The sequence below is a fragment of the Gracilinanus agilis genome, chromosome 4, assembly GCF_016433145.1.
Source record: "Gracilinanus agilis isolate LMUSP501 chromosome 4, AgileGrace, whole genome shotgun sequence".
Taxonomy (NCBI): Eukaryota; Metazoa; Chordata; class Mammalia; order Didelphimorphia; family Didelphidae; genus Gracilinanus; species Gracilinanus agilis.
In genome coordinates, this window is record NC_058133.1 from 487,148,587 (window position 1) to 487,167,449 (window position 18,863).

At 39.8% G+C, this 18,863-nt stretch overlaps 1 protein-coding gene across 1 annotated transcript in view; it reads right to left on the minus strand.

Annotated features, from left to right (window-relative positions):
- NUFIP2 (nuclear FMR1 interacting protein 2) overlaps positions 1 to 18,863 on the minus strand; it is a 29,321-nt gene that overhangs the window by 4,960 nt on the left and 5,498 nt on the right. The window contains exon 2 of the mRNA XM_044676286.1: positions 13,632 to 15,356. Within this exon, the coding sequence (XP_044532221.1) occupies positions 13,632 to 15,356 (1,725 nt within the window). The remainder of the gene's footprint in view (positions 1 to 13,631; positions 15,357 to 18,863) is intronic.

Genomic DNA, 18,863 nt, shown 5'->3' on the forward strand with positions numbered 1-18,863 from the left:
GCAAAATAACTAATATGGAAATCTGTTTTGCATGATTTCACATGTGTAATGGGTACCCTATTATTTGCTTTCTCAATGGGGGTGGGAAGGGAGAGAATTTGGAACTCAAAAAAAAATTTTTTTTAAGGATGTTATAAATTGGGGGCAGCTGGGTAGCTCAGTGAATGGAGAGCCAGACCTAGAGATGGGAGGTCCTAGGTTCAAATCGGGCCTCAGACACTTCCCAGCTGTGTGACCCTGGGCAAGTCACTTGACCCCCATTGCCTAGTCCTTACCACTCTTCTGCCTTGGAGCCAACACACAGTATTGACTCTAAGACAGAAGGTGAGGGTTTAAAAAAAAACAAAATAAAAAGAATGTTATAAATTGTGATGGACAGAGCCAAAATGGTGGAGAAGGTACAGGGATCCATCTGATTTCTACCAAACTACCCTCCAAAAAGCAGTGGAGCAGCATAACTGACAAAAAGCAATGGGGAGTAATTTTTTTTTTATCCCAAAACAACTTAGAAGGCCAGCACAAGGGACTGAGTGCACCAGGTGGAGGTGGAGTGCACCATGCCAGGGCAAGTCCCACTAAAACAACAGACTTTGGGCACAAATAAAGCAGCTAAGGTTCCTGAACTCTCAGCCACAGATGGTAAGGGGGAGTGGGGGATGGGGAGGGTTAGACAACTGCTCAGAAGGCAATTACGGGGGTCCCTTTGCTAGCTCTGAATCCAAGACTCTTGTCACATTGCCCATAAACAGAACCAGGTTACAGCTCTAGGGGACAGTCCTGAGGTGAGGAGGAGCATCAGCATACACTTGCAGTAACAGTGGAGCAGGGGACCCTAGTCACAGTTCCAATGGGGTAAAAGAATCCCTGGGGATACTCACAGACCAGAGCACAGGCCCAAAGAATATTAAACACACCTCTCCTTCCATCATACCACCTTAGAAGAAATGAAAGCAGATAGATCCCAGTGCCAATTCTGAAGGCAACTGCACAAATAACTTGAAGCTTGGAACAGAGCTCAACAGTTTTTTTTAATTAAAAGGAAAAAGGCAGGAAAATGAGCAAACAATAAAACTTAACTTATTTTGGTGACATGGTAGACTCAAACTCAGAAGATAACCAAGTCAATACTACTGCATCCAAAGACTCCAAGAAATATTAATTGCTCTCAAAATCAAAAAGAATTAATGGAGAAGCTCAAAAAGGATTTTAAAAATCAAATAAGAGGTAAAAGGAAAATTGGGAAAAGAAATGAGTGATACAGGAAAATCATGAAAAAAAAAAGAGTGAAGAGCTTGGTAAAGGAAGCACAAAAATCCAAGAGAAGAACACCCTAAAAAGCAGAATTGGCCAAATGGAAAATATATATACAAAAAAGTGCTAAAGAGAAATTTCCTTGAAAGTCAAAAATGGTCCTTTGGAAAAGGAGGTACAAAAATTCACTGAGGAAAAGACTCTTTACAAAGCAGAATTGGCCAAATGGAAAAGGATACAAAAAAGCTTATTCAAGAAAAATCAAGGGGAGGTAGCTGAGTGGCTCAGTGGATTGAGAGCCAGGCCTAGAGACGGGAAGGGCCTAGGTTCAAATCTGGCCTCAGATACTTCCAGCTGTGTGACCCTGGGCAAGTCATTGCCTACCCTTACCACTCTTCTGCGTTGGAGCCAATACATAGTATTGACTCCAAGATGGAATGTAAGGGTTTAAAAAAAAATCATGCCTTAAAAATTAAAATTGGGCAAGTGGAAGCTAATGATTCCATGAGACATCAAGAAACAATCAATGGGGAGCAGCTGGGTAGCTCAGGATTGAGAGCTAGGCCTAGAGATGGGAGGTCCTAGGTTCAAATCTGGCCTTGGACACTTCACAGCTGTGTGACCCTGGGCAAGTCACTTGACCCCCATCACCTATCTCTTACCACTCTTCTGTGTTGGAGCCAATACACAGTATTGACTCTAAGACGGAAGGTAAGGGTTTTTTAAAAAAGAAAATATCAATGACAAAAAAAAAAAAAGGTTTAATATCTCATGAGAAAAACAACTGACCTGGAAAATAAATTCCATAGAGATATAGAGAATTAATGGACTACCTAAAAGCCATGAGTTTTCAAAAAAGGAGCTTGGACATCATCTTTCAAGAAATCATCAAGGATGGGGCAGCTGGGTAGCTCAGTGGAGTGAGAGTCAGGCCTAGAGACAGGAGGTCCTAGGTTCAAACCCGGCCTCAGCCACTTCCCAGCTGTGTGACCCTGGGCAAGTCACTTGACCCCCATTGCCCACCCTTACCAATCTTCCACCTATGAGACAATACACCGAAGTACAAGGGTTTAAAAAAAAAAAAAAAAAAAAAAAAAGAAATCATCAAGGAAAACCTCTCTGATATCCTAGGACCAGAGGACAAAATAGAAATTGAGAGAATCTACTGTTCACCTCCTGAAAGATATCCCAAAAGAAAAACTTGCACGAATATGATATCCAAATTCCAGAACTCCTAAATCAAGTAGAAAATATTACAAGAAAGAAACAATTTAAATATCATGGAGCCACAGTCAGGATATCATTAAGACATAGCATCTTCTACATTAAAGGACAGGAGGGCAAGGAATATGATATTCTAGAGGGAACAGTTGCTAGGATTTTAACCAGGAATCACCCAGCAAAAATGAGCATACTCCTTCAAGGGAAAAAAATGGATTAAATGAAATAGAGGACTTTCAATATTTCTCATTAAAGGACCAGAGCTGAATGGAAAATTTGACTATCAAATACAAGACTAAAGAGAATAATAAGTAATAAAAAGATAAACAGGGAAGAGAAATCAAAAGACATTCAATAAGATTAAACTATGTATGTCCCTACATGGGAAGATGATTTTTGTAACACCAAAGAACACTGTCATTATTAGAGCAATTAGAAGGAGTATACAGTGACAGAGGGTAAGGATGTGGTTGAATTTGATAGGGTGATATAAAAAAGTAAATGCATTGGAAGGGGAAGAAAAAAAGAATGGGGTAAATTATTGAGTGTAAGAGGCATGAAAGAGCACTCACAGTGGAGGAAAGTAGAGGAAAAGGGGAAGAGAGCATGAGAACCTCACTTTCATCAGAACTGGCTCAATGAGAGAAGAACATACATAATCAACTTTGGTATAGAAAGCTATCTTACCCTACAGGAAATTGGAGGGGAAGGGGATAAGAGAAATGGGGGTGGGACTGATAGAAAAGAGGGCAAATTGGGGGAGGTAGAGGTCAGAAACTACAAAGGGGGAAATAGGATGGAAAGTAATACATGGTAATCATAATAGTGCAAAAATGTTTTTTCTAAGTCTCTCTAATAAAGGTCTCATTTCTCAAATACATAAAGAAATGAGGTGAATATATAATACAAGTCATTCCCCAATTGATAAATGGTCAAAGGATATGAACAGGCAGTTCTCAAAGTAATTAATGCTCTTTATAGTTATGCCAAAAATGCTCTAAAAATACTTTTAATCAGAGAAATGCAAATTAAAACTCTGAGGTACCATCCCACACCTATCGTATTGACTATCATGACAGAAAAGGAAAATGACAAAACTTGGAAGGGATGTGGTAGATCTGGGACCCACCTGATTCAATCATTCAGGACAGCATTTTAGACGAGTGGTTCCCTAACTTTTTTGGCCTACCGCCCCCTTTCCAGAAAAAAATTTACTTAGTCCCCCTGGAAATTAATTTTTAAAAATTTTAATAGCAATTAATAGGAAAGATAAATGCGCCTGTGGCCATCACCGCCCCCCTGGATCCCTGCAGCACCCAGTAGGGGCTGGTAGCGCCCACTTTGGGAATCACTGTTTTAGACCATGCCCAAAGGGCTATAAAACAGTATATACCCTTTGTCCCAGCAATACCATTACTAAGTTTGTATCTCAGAGATTTAAAAAAAAAAAAAAAAAAAGGTGATGGGGTGGCACACCTATATGTACAAAATTATTTAAAGCAGCTCTTTTTAGGGGGGCAAAGATTAGGAAAGTGAGGAGATACCCATCAATTGGGGAATGACTGAATAAGTTATAGTATATGGAATACTAGTGTGGTATAAGAAATGACAACCAGGAGGAGCTTAGAAAAACCAGGGAAGAGACTTACACCAACTGAAGCAGAGTAAAATAAGCAGAACCAGGAGATTATTGTACAGTGACAGGAATGCTTTACAATGAACAACGGTGAATAACAGCTATTTTCAGCAATTCAATAATCCAAAACTATCTCAAAGAACTCATGATAAAAAATACTATTTGCTTCCAGAGAAAAAAACTGAGTTCTGAATCCAGACCAAAGCAAACTTTTTTAAACTTTCTTAATTTTTTTCTCTTTGTGTTTCTTTCCACAAAAGGATTAATATGGAAAAATATTTTGCATGACTGCACATGTAAAAATCTATGAAATATGCTTACCATTTTAAAGGGGCTGGGGAAATAAATGGGAGAGGGAGGGAGGGAGGGCATTCAAGACTCAATATTCTTTGAAAAATGTTGGAAACTGTTTTTACATGTAATTGGGAAATAAAGTAAAAAGAATGCTATAAATAATACATGTTTAAAAAGAAAAAAACTCATGTCTTGGTGAAGATTTTTGTCTAAGATTATTCAAACAGTCCTTGATGCCAAGGCCAACAATCCCTGCTTGGTCTGCTTAGGAAAATGCCCTAGGGGCTTGTCTCATCCTTAAAAAAAAAAAAAAAAAAAAAAAAAAAAAAAGACAATCCTACCCAAATTAATTTACTTATTCAGTCCCATACCTATCAAACTACCAAGAAACTCTTTTACTGATTAGAAAAAAAAAATCTTCACTTGACTCTGACACTCCATCTCTTTCCTTTCATAATCAAACTCCTAGAAAGGGTCATAAACAAATCAATACATCCAATTTCTTTACCACATTCCTTAATCCCTTTGCAATCTGATTTCTCATCCCCATCACTTGAATGAAACTGCTCTCTTCAACATTTACCTAAAATCTCTTAATAGCTAAATCCAAAGGCCTTTCTTAGTCCTCTATTGGTGGACTTAAGGACTTAGTCTTATTGATGACCATAAGATTCCACAGGTTCAATTAACTCTGCAGAGGACTCCCATATTTACAAATTCAATCTTAATCTCTCCTGAATTTTAATTTCATATCAGCATTACCAGATGCCAGACATTTTCTCCTACATGATCCCATGGACATCTCCAACTCCACAAAACCCACCCCACCACCCTTCAATAACCCAATATCACAGTCCTAATTGTTTCATCCTCTTTCCTTTCTTTCATCCTCATATCCAAAAAACTGTCAAGTCTTGTCAATTCTACCTTGACCTTTCTCACTCATACCTAGCCCCTTTGCCATTGCCATGCCCTGCTTCAGATCCTCAGAACCTAGTTGGAGGCTCTGGCTCTTGATTCCAACCTCTTTCTTCTCTGATCCATTGGCCACAATGCTGTCAAACTAATATGCAGGTTTAACATGTAGGTCTGATCAGACTAGTCAAAAATCTTCATTGGGTCTCTACTGCCTCTTAAAATAACACAGCTGGATACTAAAAGCTCTCCACAACCTGGCTCCCCCACCTATCTTACAGATGCTCCCTCCCACCATCTCTGTCTCTTAGAATCTCTCAATTCCTTTCCTGATTCTCTCAACTTGGTACACTCTCTCCCTTTGCTTACACGTGTACAAGGTAACCTTGTACTTCTTCCCCCTTAGAATGCAAGATGTTTCATTTTTGTCTTCTAACCCCAGGATCTATAGTAGGTACTTAATAAAAGTTTAGCTGAATTGAAATGCACTAGATAATGGATTCTATTACATTTGTATAGAACATCTAAGAATTCAAAATTCTTACTTCAATAAATAACATCAAATTCGCTGAGGGGAAAAGTTGGCCAAAGCCCCCAAAAGAAACCGAGGGATAGTTTTTAGAATAGGAGCCCTGCCATAAGTATAGAATAGGTCAGGGCTGGGCCACTGTGAAAGATCCCATTCCTCAGAATTACAAGGCTTGGTCATAATTGAGAGTAAAGATGCTGACTTGTTACTTACATGTAGTCTCTGGATAAAGAATCATTCCCAGAGACAGGCTGGGTGCCTCACTTGGAAGAGCATATGAGCAGCACACTACAAAGGCTGGTCCTGTCTTTGGATAAAATGTGTGACAAAGGTGTTGCTAGACATCTTCACTAACATAACTGGTACTTGTGTATTTCTTTATGCCATGAGATAGCCAATAGTTATAGGTCAAGAGATAGCTTTAGGTGACCTCAATTCAACCACAAAGTATTATCCTGTACAACCAACTATTTCTCTCATTCTCGCTCATGTCACTCTCACTTTATTCAATAAAAGCATGTTCCTGAATGGATGCACAGTTCAAATTATAATATAAATCTGTCCTCTGTACACTTCATTGTGATAAACCAGATTCTGCTTAAAGCAGAAATATATTTCTGTGGTGTGGTAGGGAATTATTAGCAGATCTAGATTCCTTTCAATTCAGTTTCAGATACTCCGAAACAGAAAAAGGCCAAAAAAAAAAAAAAAAATTCCCCAAATTTCCAAGTCACTCACCAAAAAGACAACCATAAAAAGAAACCAAAGTATTTACAAGTAGTATTATGTGTAGGCTAACTTTCACCTTTCAAGAATCAGTAAGTTTAGCAGACAGATTTCTTATTGTATAGCATAATCCAACTATAACAAAACTTGGTCCTTGAGAGTTAGTTAAAATGAAAATTTTCCTTGTATGTCTTTGAGGAAAAAGTACAGGACCAGCTAAATCCTCCTACATGCAATTAAATTACCAGTATGAAAGTAAGCATGGTCTATAATTTGTATTCTGGAATACTAATGAAGGTCCCAGATTTGACAGCCTCCAGCTAAGAAATTAACTCAGTGCCAGTCCAACTTTTAGCCAAGCAATAAATCAGTATTAACTGAAATAAGACACTAATGAATGAGATTCCCCTCTTTGTCACTGTAGTTTCTGTGACTGGTAACTTGTTTCCCAATCAGCAGCTTACAAATTCTTCCCAGTGCTACTCACAGACCAGCTGCAATTTACAACTCAATGTGTTAATCTATACATGTGCACTCATTAAATCATTCAAAATGGACTTCTAGAAACCTTATACTACACTCAATCGTGTTGGGGAAAAAATGGTTATCATAAATCAATTTTGCTTGAATACTCACAAATTAAATATTTCTCTTAATTAGCCTTTATTACTAAAATTACTTTATTACTAAAAACCTTTTGAAAAGGAGGATTTTTTTGTTTGTCTTGGGTTGAGATTAAAGGCTAAATAGGCTGTCTCTGTAGCACCAGCTTCCTTGAACTAAATCAAGCACCATAATGCCTACTTCACCTTCCTAAGACTTAAAAGGCCCAACACCACCACTAACAGGGTAGTACTGGGAAAGAACGACATTCTTTCTAATTGTCCCCTTTAATTTCTGGGTTGATGTCACTTCTTCAAGGATTTTTACTTTAAATTAATTCTCATTAATCCAGACTCCATTATTTTGGAATGTTATTCAGAATCATAGGTCTTCCCAAGACTGCCTTTTCCCTTAAAAAAAAAAAAAAAAAGCTATGTTCTACTGTAACTAAATTCTTGCAGGGAAACTTTTGAAAGAAAAGCTCTGAGGACTAAGATTCTGGATCTCTAATAAAGCCTTACAGATATGGTGGAGAGGGGATAAATATTTGTTGAATTAAGGGGAACTCTGCCCTCTGCACCAGAGCAGGTCAACCTTTCATATTCTGTCTCCCTGTAGGAAGCAATTAAGAGTAGTCAACTTTAAATAATCCAAAATTCTTGTGCCACTGGATTAAGACCATAGTGAGGCCGTAATCTACGTAGATGGAAAAGATCTGCCATAAAGAAGCAAATTTTCCAGTTTATCTTAGTCAAATATGCAATAAAGTACTTCCAACAAAATTTCCGGTAAGCTGCCTTAGCTACATTTTTAAGAGTTCATTTATCCCATAACCTCAACAATATAGTTAAGAAATCTATTATGTTTATTTTAAGCAATTCTAACAGTTCTCTAATAGACATCAGGTTTCCTAGGTCTCAAAAGATTGTAGGCAACAAATTTGCCTGACAAATTACAGGAGTCTGACAGCAACAAGAAGTTAAAAGCTTGTCAGTGTGGGAGTAGACAGAAAAACTACAAAAAACAGACACAATACTCATGAAGCACTACTACTGCAGGTAGTAGCCATTTAGTTTGGAGACAGTTTTTAGAGCTTCAGTAGCCCCCTATTCCCAAAGCTGAATTTTAGTCATCAAGAAAAGGTTAAATAATATTCAGAGTATTATTTAACAGTTAAAATAAAAATAATGGTGCCGACAGGAACAAGTCTCCAAACCCTGGAATTCACTTATGAAATATACTACACACAATGACACTTGACAAATATGCTGTTAACTTGCTGGGGGTAAAAAGTCTAAATACATTCAAGCCAAAGTAACTTGCATAATAACTTAATTAAACCAATTTGCACACAGTGAAGGCTAATGCTTTGGGGCCTATTCCAGAACTAAAATAACTCACCAGTAGCAGATCTTTCCAATAACTCTCCACAAACCCCCCCAAAAGAAGGATCAATAGTGTCAAAATCAAGTAAAAGCTCTGATCCAGAATCCCAAAGAAAGACACTCCCCCGCCAACTTGGAATAAGGGCCAAGTCAGAGACAAGAAGTTTGTTTCCAACTTTAAAACCAAAAGATGACATTATCCCACCTTGGGAGAAAAAAAATGCCTAAATTAAGAATACATCTGAAAAATGGTTTCTTCAGGACAAAAAAAAATGCAAAAAAACAATAAATTTGTCCCCCTAGTTCATTCAACAATTATTAAAAGTCTATTACAATTCTTGGGTTTTAAGGCCTAAAAACACAAAAACAAATGAAAAATAATTTTTCCTTCCACTTTCCACACCACACCTGCAAGATTTAAGAGATCTGAATGGTGGACTGGCACTCCCCACTCTCCCAATCTCGTCTATCCTGACTAAAGGAGCTTAAAGCATCTTGTGCACTTTAAGTGAATACACAGTGGTGAAAGGAGACAGTCGGCAAAGGACAAAGCAACACTTCATGGAGAAACCAAAAAGAAACAAAATTGGGCCACTGATAAACTCTAGGCCACTTCTGTCCTTTTTCTATATAATCCAATGCCCAGAACTCTCCTTTTTTTCCTACAACTGGTCAGAATACAAGAGGCTCATGGGGCAATACTTTGTGAATTCTTTTTTTCTTTTAACCCTTACTTTCTCTCTTAGTAACAACTCTAAGACATAAGAGCAAGGAGGTTAAGTGACTTGCCCAGGGTCACATAGCTAGAAATGTCCACATTTGAACCCAAGATCTACCATCTCTAGGCTTTCAATCCACTAAGCCACCTAGCTGCCCCCTTCTTACTCTCTTCTAATCTCTCTGGCTCCCTAGTTTATCATTCAACTGAAACTATTCTTTTTATAAAGTTACCACTAACATGTAAAACCCATATCAAATTGCTTACCTTCTCCAGGAGGAGGGTGGCAAAGAAGAGAATTTGGATCTTATAATTTTAGAAAACGTATGTGGAAAATTATTACATGTAATAGAAAAAATACTCAAAAATAAGAAAAAATAAAGTTACCATTGATCTCTTAGTTGCTTATTCTGGTGGCTTTTTCTCAGTATTCATACTTCTTAAGCACTTTGTAGCCTGAGACCAGATTTGAATCTAGGTCCTCTGGAAGCTGTGCTACTTCACTGCCCCTTGTGTGCCCTCTTTTTTCAATTTGTTGTTAATGTTTCCTAATGACAGAGCCTAATCTACCTTCCACACCCCACCCAAAATGTAACTATAAATGTCTAGTCAGCCTCAAAGTCAACTGGGATCAGCTCTCAGAAACTCAGTGGAAACCCTCTGCTTTTAGATGTGTGATGTTTCTATCTTCATTTGCTGATCTTCCACTGTCTGTTGCACAAGGGTATTTTACAACTTACTGAACCCACTTGAAAATGGGTGTCCAAAAACGAGAAACTTAATGAATGAAACTCCCCTTCACTGGTAAAAGAGCAACCTGTTAAGGATACCCAAGGGAAACTACAAGCAGATTCTACTTCAAAGAAAATGATATAGATATCAAAGTTTTCCTTCATATCATACAAGTGAAAGATGCTAAGAATCAATATGACAAACTGAAGGAAACTAAGACACTGAAAAGTCTTGATAAATTAATCATTTAACTTGGCGTAATGACATTCAAAGAGCAAACCTACAAAACATGTGGCAAACTTTGAATGAAATCCCTAACCAACTTTGTTCATTGAGTAATAAGAAAAGATCAGAATCGTTGGGGATGTAGATTTCCATTAGTGAAACTTCTGCTCTGAATCAGTTGATCAGTATGTAAAGGAACATAAAAATGCAATTTTAGCACCATCTACTCAACACCAAGCATCGTCTACCTAGCTAGACACCACAGACCACCTGCAAAATCAGACCCATTTCTAAAGTCATCTCCTTCATGGATCCCTTCCCAGATCTCTCCCTTCTCTAAATCCTTGAAGTACAGAAAGTCCTTAAGGGGCGGATGGATCATTCCATCTTTTTGGCTTTTGCATTATAGCACCTAACAAAGTGTCTCGAACACAGTAGATTCTTTAAGAAACTTATTTCTTAAAGCACCTAGCAAACTTCTAAAACTATCCAGAACCATAATGATTAATATTTCAATTGCTTATTAAGAATGCACAGGGAGCAGCAGCTAGTTAGCATAGTGGACAGAACACCAGGCCCAGAGTTGGGAGAATGGACTTGGATTCAAATCTAGCCTTAGATACACTTCCTAGCTGTGTGATCCTAGGCAAGACAGTTAATTCCAGATTGCCTAGCCCTTACCACTCTCCTGCCATGGAACAGTATTGATTCCAAGATGGAAGGTAAGGGTTTTTTTAATTTAAAAAAAAAAAAAAAAAAAAAAAGATACTAAGACAGAAGGATTTAAGAAAAAAATGTGTAGAACCAGGTAAGGATCTGAGGGAAGATAGCTGTCCTCATGAAGCTTAAGATAAGAGCTTCAGAATTTGTTTCTATATCTTCTATAATGACTCAGCCACTACACATCCCAGTATTTATCGAATTAATAAAAGCAGTAATAGATTTCCTTTGAGAAAGGTTACAAATAACAAATATAGGCCCTGGACCACTGACTAATCTCATTGATTACAGTGTACATTGGTGAGCTGAGCCCTACAAAATTGTAGGAGGTTGCATGGGGATAGGAAAAGCTGTTCAAGACTGGGATGGAGTCAGGATTGGGAACAAGAGAAACAAAAAGGGAGGCTATAAAGAGGAGCAGAGGATGTGAAGAGGCCAATCCAGATATTATGCTGATTTATATACTGCTGAAGGCAGGTAATAGGAATTATTAATAGTAAAATAACAATATTATGCTTAAGTGTTGGAATTTGTGCATATACATAGTGGTCATGCAGTCATCCCGGTAAGGCTTTATAAACCATGCCAAACAAGAAAAATGTGAAATAACTTTCAGAATTGGATTAAGAACCTGCCACCAATGACCATTCCTGTTTGTCAGACAACTGAGAAGACTTTTGGTTGTCTCCAATATACAGCAATACTGAGCCTAACAACATCTTCAAAGTGGCAGTTATTAAATTGCCAGAAGAACCTTCTCATAACATTGCTTCCTAAAAGTCAATGCATCAAAATTCTGTTCATTCCACAATGAGCACGTTTCTTTGTTTAGTGTCCTTTAGGGTCCACTCAAAAGGTCAAGGAGGTGCTTGCTGTGGGAGATTCTGTACCACAGTCAGCCCTATGTAAATCCAGAACAGTATGGAACCCACAAACCTATGATAGTATATAGGAGGATCCAGCCTCGGAATAAAAAACAAACCTACTGTTGAGTACAATCTAAGCCTTTAGAGAATCAAAAACCTATCCAGTTCAATACTTGTAACCAATATTACATCACCTTTAATTCATCTGTTGCTGCCTTCTGAAGAACATTACAAGCACCCTCTAATTAAAGGTCTCTGAGGATATGTTGTAAATGTTCCCAAAAAGGGGCAGGATAATATGCCCAGTCTCCTTTGCGGCAGTGAACTACGTATTAATATTAGTAATGAGCATGGGTGCCCATAGCAATAATGCATTTTGAACAGGTTAAAAATATTTCTTGTTCCTTAATGCCCTGAGAAGTATTTACAGTCAAGAACTGACATATCGAATGGGCCCTTTTCTTCCAAAACAGGGTAGGTCAATCACATTTGCCCATCCTATTCCCTGTTATCTTTACTTCCATGATAAGTCAGTGGAGGAACGTAAGGACAATTACTTCTGCCAGTTCTGGTTGTAAATTTTCATGAGAATTCTACTTTCTTCTAGCCCAACCTCTTCTAATAGGCTACTGACAGAAAAAGGGCAACTGGTACGATTTTCTCCTACGTCTTCTAGACTGTGGCTAGGAAACCTAGGACTCCCAACAGTCTGGGACACACTGATAGTAAATAATGCCAATTAAGTACCAGAAGTTCACAATAATAATTGCTATGAAGTGTATTTCAATTAGGTAATATATCCTATGACCTCTAACCACAATTTTCATGTCCAAAAGACCCAAAGTTAAAATGCAGACAACTTAAAACATGATGGGCTCAGAATCAAGCTCTAGATTTCTCCTATTTAGCATAAGACAAGAGACTTGCTTTCCTGGTGGAAGAGCCCAAGATTTTAAGTGCAGCAGTTAACTGTTGTACCATTTTAGGAAAAGCAAAGATGACCTGACCTCCCATCCCTCTCCAAAACCCCTCCAATTTTCTAGATTATTTTTAACACCACCAACTCTTCTGTTAATGAGAAAAATTAATATGTGGAATTGGATAAAACAGACAATTCATGTTTGGGATTCAATACTTTAAAATATTAACTAATTTTTAGCTATATTGAAGAGACAGTGTCAAAACCGATTCAAAGAAATGAACGTTTACGTAGAGTAAAATCATGCAGGAAATTTTGCTAATACAAGACAGAAAATATCATTATCCTGACACACTGAAAACAATTTCTTGAAAAATACAACTCTGTACCAATTGAACTAGTTATTTTTCCTTTTGTCCTTTGAATTCTTTACTCTATGTCTAAAAAGAGGTCTCATCAGCTAAACAGTTTTAATTAAGTAGGCCAGATGACAATTTCAGAGGTCTGCAGTAGAAGATATGAATACATCTGTACATCATAGAAGAGGGGAAGTCTTTCATCTCTCTTCACACATGCCTTGACAAAACAGAATTCAGTGTGAAATGTTTTGGTATTAAAAAATGTATTTGTAAAAAGTACTATCCACATGTCCTACCTATTCTGACCTAAACCTCACACCCCAGGACTACCTATCCAACTCTACTTTTGGCCCCAGATGCTAGTAGGAATCATGTTCTTTATGACATGAGTTGCTTAATGCAAAAAAAAGTTCGAGTTTAAAAAAAAAACAACTTTTAAGAGAATGTCTTAATTGCTATACAAACAGAACAATCAGAAAATCTTAACTTCATGAATAAGAGAGCAAGGTATTTTATAAGACAAATGAGTTACCTTTAGTGTGATATACAATAGCAGCCCTCAGGTCAAAAGAACCCCAGCTAGATTTCCTTTCTAGGCCTCTCTGGTACCCCTGTTCTTTGGCGGAGGCTAACACAGTGTTCGTAGGAGAGGCCAGGGGATTTTCTATCTCGTAGTCCTTTGAGAGAAACACTAGAGCACCTTGACTAGTGATGTCTGCTTTTTGCAGGTCACTCGTGAGACTGGGCTCCAAGGTTAAGGGTCCACCCTCACTAGCAGTCCCAGGCCTTATAATGCCACCCAGAACTTGAGGACTAGTCCGTTTATCCAACTCATAAGCCTTGGGAAACACAGGATGCTCAGTTCCTGAGGGAATTATTTCAGCACCCTGTGAAACCAAAGTAGCAGGATATTCCCCTTGAAATGTCACTTCCATCACTTTGTGATCTGTTGATTTCCCAATAACAGTCTCAGGACCAGCACTAGGCTCATTAATAAATGATAAACCCCACTGATTCTGGAAGATATCCCCCAGGTTTTGCTGATCTGTCTGGGAAGGCAGATCTACCTGTGCTGCACCCAAAAGCACAGTTTGCATATTTGAAGGGTAGATAAAAAGGCTAGGCTTAATTTGTTCAACAGCTGCTGAAGTTATACTCATGTCCTGGAGTATTGCCTCGGTCCCAGAAGAGGTGGGGGTTACAGTACTAGCAGCAGTGGTGAGCAGTGGCTGATTCCCTGGAGAATACAGACTTCCATCAGTCCCTGCCAAAACAGGACCATTAGAAAAGTTGGCAGAAGTAACAGACTTCATAGCAGACATGGGGACTTGGGACAGTCGACTCGATGTTTGGGCCTGGGTTTCCCCAGTGGATGGTGAAGATGATGAAAGCGACAATGGAGATACCGAAGGGTTCTGAGCTGCTTTGTTGAGATTTTCTTTAACTTTGCTTGCATAACTTATTTTAGGAACGATTTTAGCACTGCTATTGTCCACTGGGAAAACTGGGGGAGGTTTAAATAGGGTCCATGAATCTTCTTTCGAGGCCACAGCTGTCGCATGCTTCATCTTGGGCCGATCATCAAACTTTTTGCTGCTTCCGCCAGGCTTGGCATCCAAGTTTTTCCGCTGCATGTCCCCAATTCCAGGTTTTCCCCGACCCACTCCTCCAGACCCCGCCTCATACTTCCAAATGGGCTTAGAGCCATCCCCTCTGTTTCCCTTTTGTTCAGTATAATCGGGTTTGAAATTGTCAAGTCCCTGCTTGAAGCTGGGGGTGCTGGACTCTTGCTGCATTATCTTATCTTGCACTAGATTCAGATTCTCGCAGCCCTTGGCACTGTTGCGTCTGGCTTTCCGTTTCTTAGGGGTGGTATAGCCACTCTCAGAGCCACTGCCATCATTGTCCGCCCCTCTGCCTACGTAGCCATTAGTGATGTAACCAGAATTATTTGTTACAACACCGTTTGGAATAGATACTGCATCGGCTTTGTCTATAGATTGGTTGTCTCTAGGCTTGCTTTCATAAGATTTCTCATTCTTTTTGTCCATACTGTTTTTCTGAATGAAATTCTTGGTTTTAATTCCTGCTTTCCCAAAGGTACTGGTTTTCACAGTCTGCTTCGAATTTACATTAGTGTCTATAGCTTGCTGGTTGCCATTGAGTACCCTCGAAATGGGGTTGGTGGCTTCATCAGAGCCCAAGCTCTTTAATGATATTTCTCTTTCTCCAGCATTACCATTTAGTTCACCATAGCCTAAAAAAAAAAAAAAAAAAGGGTGAAAAAGTTATTTTAATTTCAATGACATAGAAATATGGCAATCCTACTTTTTTTACATCAATTTTATTTGTTTTCATTAAAAAGAAATTTGCTCTGGTGAACATCAGATCCTAATCACCAAAAAAATCCAGAAAGTAAGGACTACGGTATTATACCTAATGATTATAAACATTACAGGGAAAAAAGCTATCAAAGACTAGGTTTCAACAAACCACAATTGGCTGGTTCCTCTCTTCTGCAATTTTTATTGTCTTAGAAATTCTACCATTCTTTCAAGTACTTCAGTAACTTATGGAACTCTTCCAATTGGGCTTCCAAGTTGGGCTACAGAGATGAAAATAAAACTGAGTAATACTACAAATCTCAAATTTATGTCAAGGACACCTATGTAACAAAATAAGGAACTGTCCATTGTCAAGACTAAAACAAAAGTTCCATTATATTATAATTGAATATAGTTTTGTGAGAAATAGCTAACTAGTAAACTCCTGGCAGTCAAGTTTAAGTACTTCCAGAGATCACTAAATGGTGAATAGTAAACTTGGAACAATTGCTCAGTATCTGAACTTTTGTATAAGAAGTGAATAATGATAATTTGCTTTATAAAGCATTCCAAGATCATACCACAGTTATGCAGGCCAAGAGATATTTTAAAATCAGTTTAAGAGCATCAGAAATAGGAAGAAACAAAAAGCCCGAGGAAAAAACCTGCAGGACAAGGCTATACTGCATTTGAGCTCTATCACTAGACTGGCAAGATGGTGGTGGGAGGCATTCAGAAGATGCATAGAAAGTCTGGATTCCTCAATCTACTTTCTAATACATAACTATTAACAACAATCTTCAAACATCAACTTTGAGAATGCTACTAGTTTAAAAATAGTTTCCAAAAAGGATCATGAATAAGGCCCCACTCCCCTTAAATAGCCTGGGTGAATCAATTAAACTACACTGGGCCCTGGATATCTGTGAAATGGGGAGATGGGTGGAGACTTGAACTCAAGAAAAGTCTACCTTTCCAGCTCCCCATCTACAGTGGATCCCAAGAATTTATGGTCAAATTGTACACACATATTAGAATAGGACGGGAAACTTATGGGATTATTTTTGCTGTTACATTCCTACTGCTGCAAAATTTTAAAGGGGCAAACAAGGTCCCTCTGGGTCTAACTTTCTAAGAAAAATAGCTCCATCCTAACTTATAAAAAAGAGGGTTTGCTGCTTAAGAGAAACTTTATTTCTGTTTCAAAGATTTGTTTTGTTTTTTAAATTGGCATGCAAACTTTGAAAAGTCTTTCGAATGAGAAGCACTCAGATGTTCAACAGCTGTAACTACTCTAGTCTTGTGCAATTCTGAACCAAGGACAAAAAACTTTACAGAGCTCGGCATGAAAAGGGAGTAGAGACAAAATTTCGGTACTTTTTCAGATCAATTAAAAGTAATCAATAGATCATGTATACCTCAAAATGAAGGGGCACAATAAAACACACAATCCAAGATGAGTAGGAAAAATTTCTCCTAGGATGGAGATGTACATGTAGAACTTGAAAGCCAGAAGGGGCCTTGGAGTTGTAACTAGTTCAAATAAATAGATGAGTCCTTTTCACAGAGAAGACCTAGAGATGAGGGGATTTGCCCAAGGTCACATACAGAGTAGAAGCAGCAGGACTTTTAACCAAATTCCTCTGACTTTTGATCTACCCCCTTTTCTGTTTCCATATATATCAAATGGACCCCAAGGTAACTAAAACTGTGATCCTGACCCAGACAACTAAGGTAAAATACCACACAAGTTCAGAAGGCAAATTCAGAAAAGCCCAGCAATTCTGTCTAATTGTATGGCTATTTACAGTCCATTGGCATCTTTCTTATTATGCCAAGACTCAGTATGCTAAAAACATTGTTTAAAAAAAAAAAACTTAAATGTAAAATAAATGAGAAAAATATAACTCAATATATTAAGAGTGATAACAAAATACTATCGGGTTTTTTGGAGGCCTAATAGGTATTAAAATAGACTTGAAGCTATTTGGTTCTGGAAAGGGCTGTGGCCTTTGGATACAGTATTTCCGAAACTCAAGTGATTAATCTAAGTCACCTCTTGCTCCCTCTACTGGAGAGTTGCACAAGAACTGTTTATCCTTTCGGGTTTGGGGGCCAAGCTTCCTCAAAGTCCTCGTCAACGTGCCACCACCCTCTCTCAAAGTTTCCCCACTAGCACTGCCACCACGCCAGCCAAGAAGGCCTTTGGCGAGAAAGGCTCGGTGCAATGGGTCCATGGTCCTCCGAAACGGCTGACCTCTGGAGCTCCCTGCAAGCAACAGCCGGCTCTTTCTGGCTGGGCTTTCAGAAATGCCACCTGAGGACATAAACTTATTGGTCTGGTCTGTACAGCGTTGCTCCAAGGGAAAATCTAGCGAGAGACCAGATCCATGGGATCAGCATAGGCTCCCTTCGGCCCGTCCGGGAAACGGAACCACCTCCAACTTATCCTTTGGCCCAATTCTAAGCAGAACAATGACAGTTTCTCTAAGCGGTTCTAAAGAGCCATTTCTCATAGGTTGTTCTCAAGGAGAAGAGGTGAGGACTATTAGAACTTAGTTATCTCTAGTGGTTCCGACCTTCAGGACTAAAGACCCCGCAGTATCTAAAAGGAAAACCCGGCCCATTCATTGTTATGCACATCGAGCCTCTCCTTCTAGATCTCGGGTCTAAAGAACAATTTCGGTCCCCCAGGGCCACCACGGCCACAGAAAAGCTGGAAACGCTGCTTGGGGCGGCAAGTCTGACTTTTGGCATAAACATCCGTAAAAAGTTGCCTCCCCCACCCACCCCCAAGACCTACAACCAACCTTGGGGACCGTATTTAGGAGATTCAGAGATTTCAAACCGAAAAGCCTCCCCTCCACCCCTAATTGGATGGTCCCCCAATTCATGCTACAGCAGGAGCTTTGGCCAGAGTTCGGGGGGGGGGGGGCCGAGGGTTGAGAAAATAACGCCTCCAAACTGCTCTTCTTGGGGAGAAGGCCAGAGCCTCCTCTCCCACGCGGCCGACACGCCGGGGACCAACTTCCCAGCGCAGGCCTCGGGGCGGGGGTGGGGGAGGAAGAGGAGGAGGAGGAGGAGGAGGAGGAGGAAGAAGCGGCTCACGCCGGCCCCCGCCCAGGCCATCAGAGTCGGTGGCGGGGACACGGCCACGGCCACACGCTCCGGCCTCTTCTTTCCCCAACTGGGGCTCTAAACAGCCGGCGCTCGCCCAGCCCCCGGTCCCTGCACGACCCCTCACTGCGGGGAGCGGCGTGGCCAGTCCCCCAGCGGCCGCCGCCCCTCCCGGGCCGCCGGCCTGGCTTACCTCCCCCTCCCGGCCAACCACCGCCCCTGGCGAACGGGCGCCGCCGGGGAGGAGAGCCCGGCCCGCCCGGAGGGAGGCCGCGGGACACGCCGCGGGCGGAGCCGGGCAGGGCAGGGCAGGGCAGGGCAGG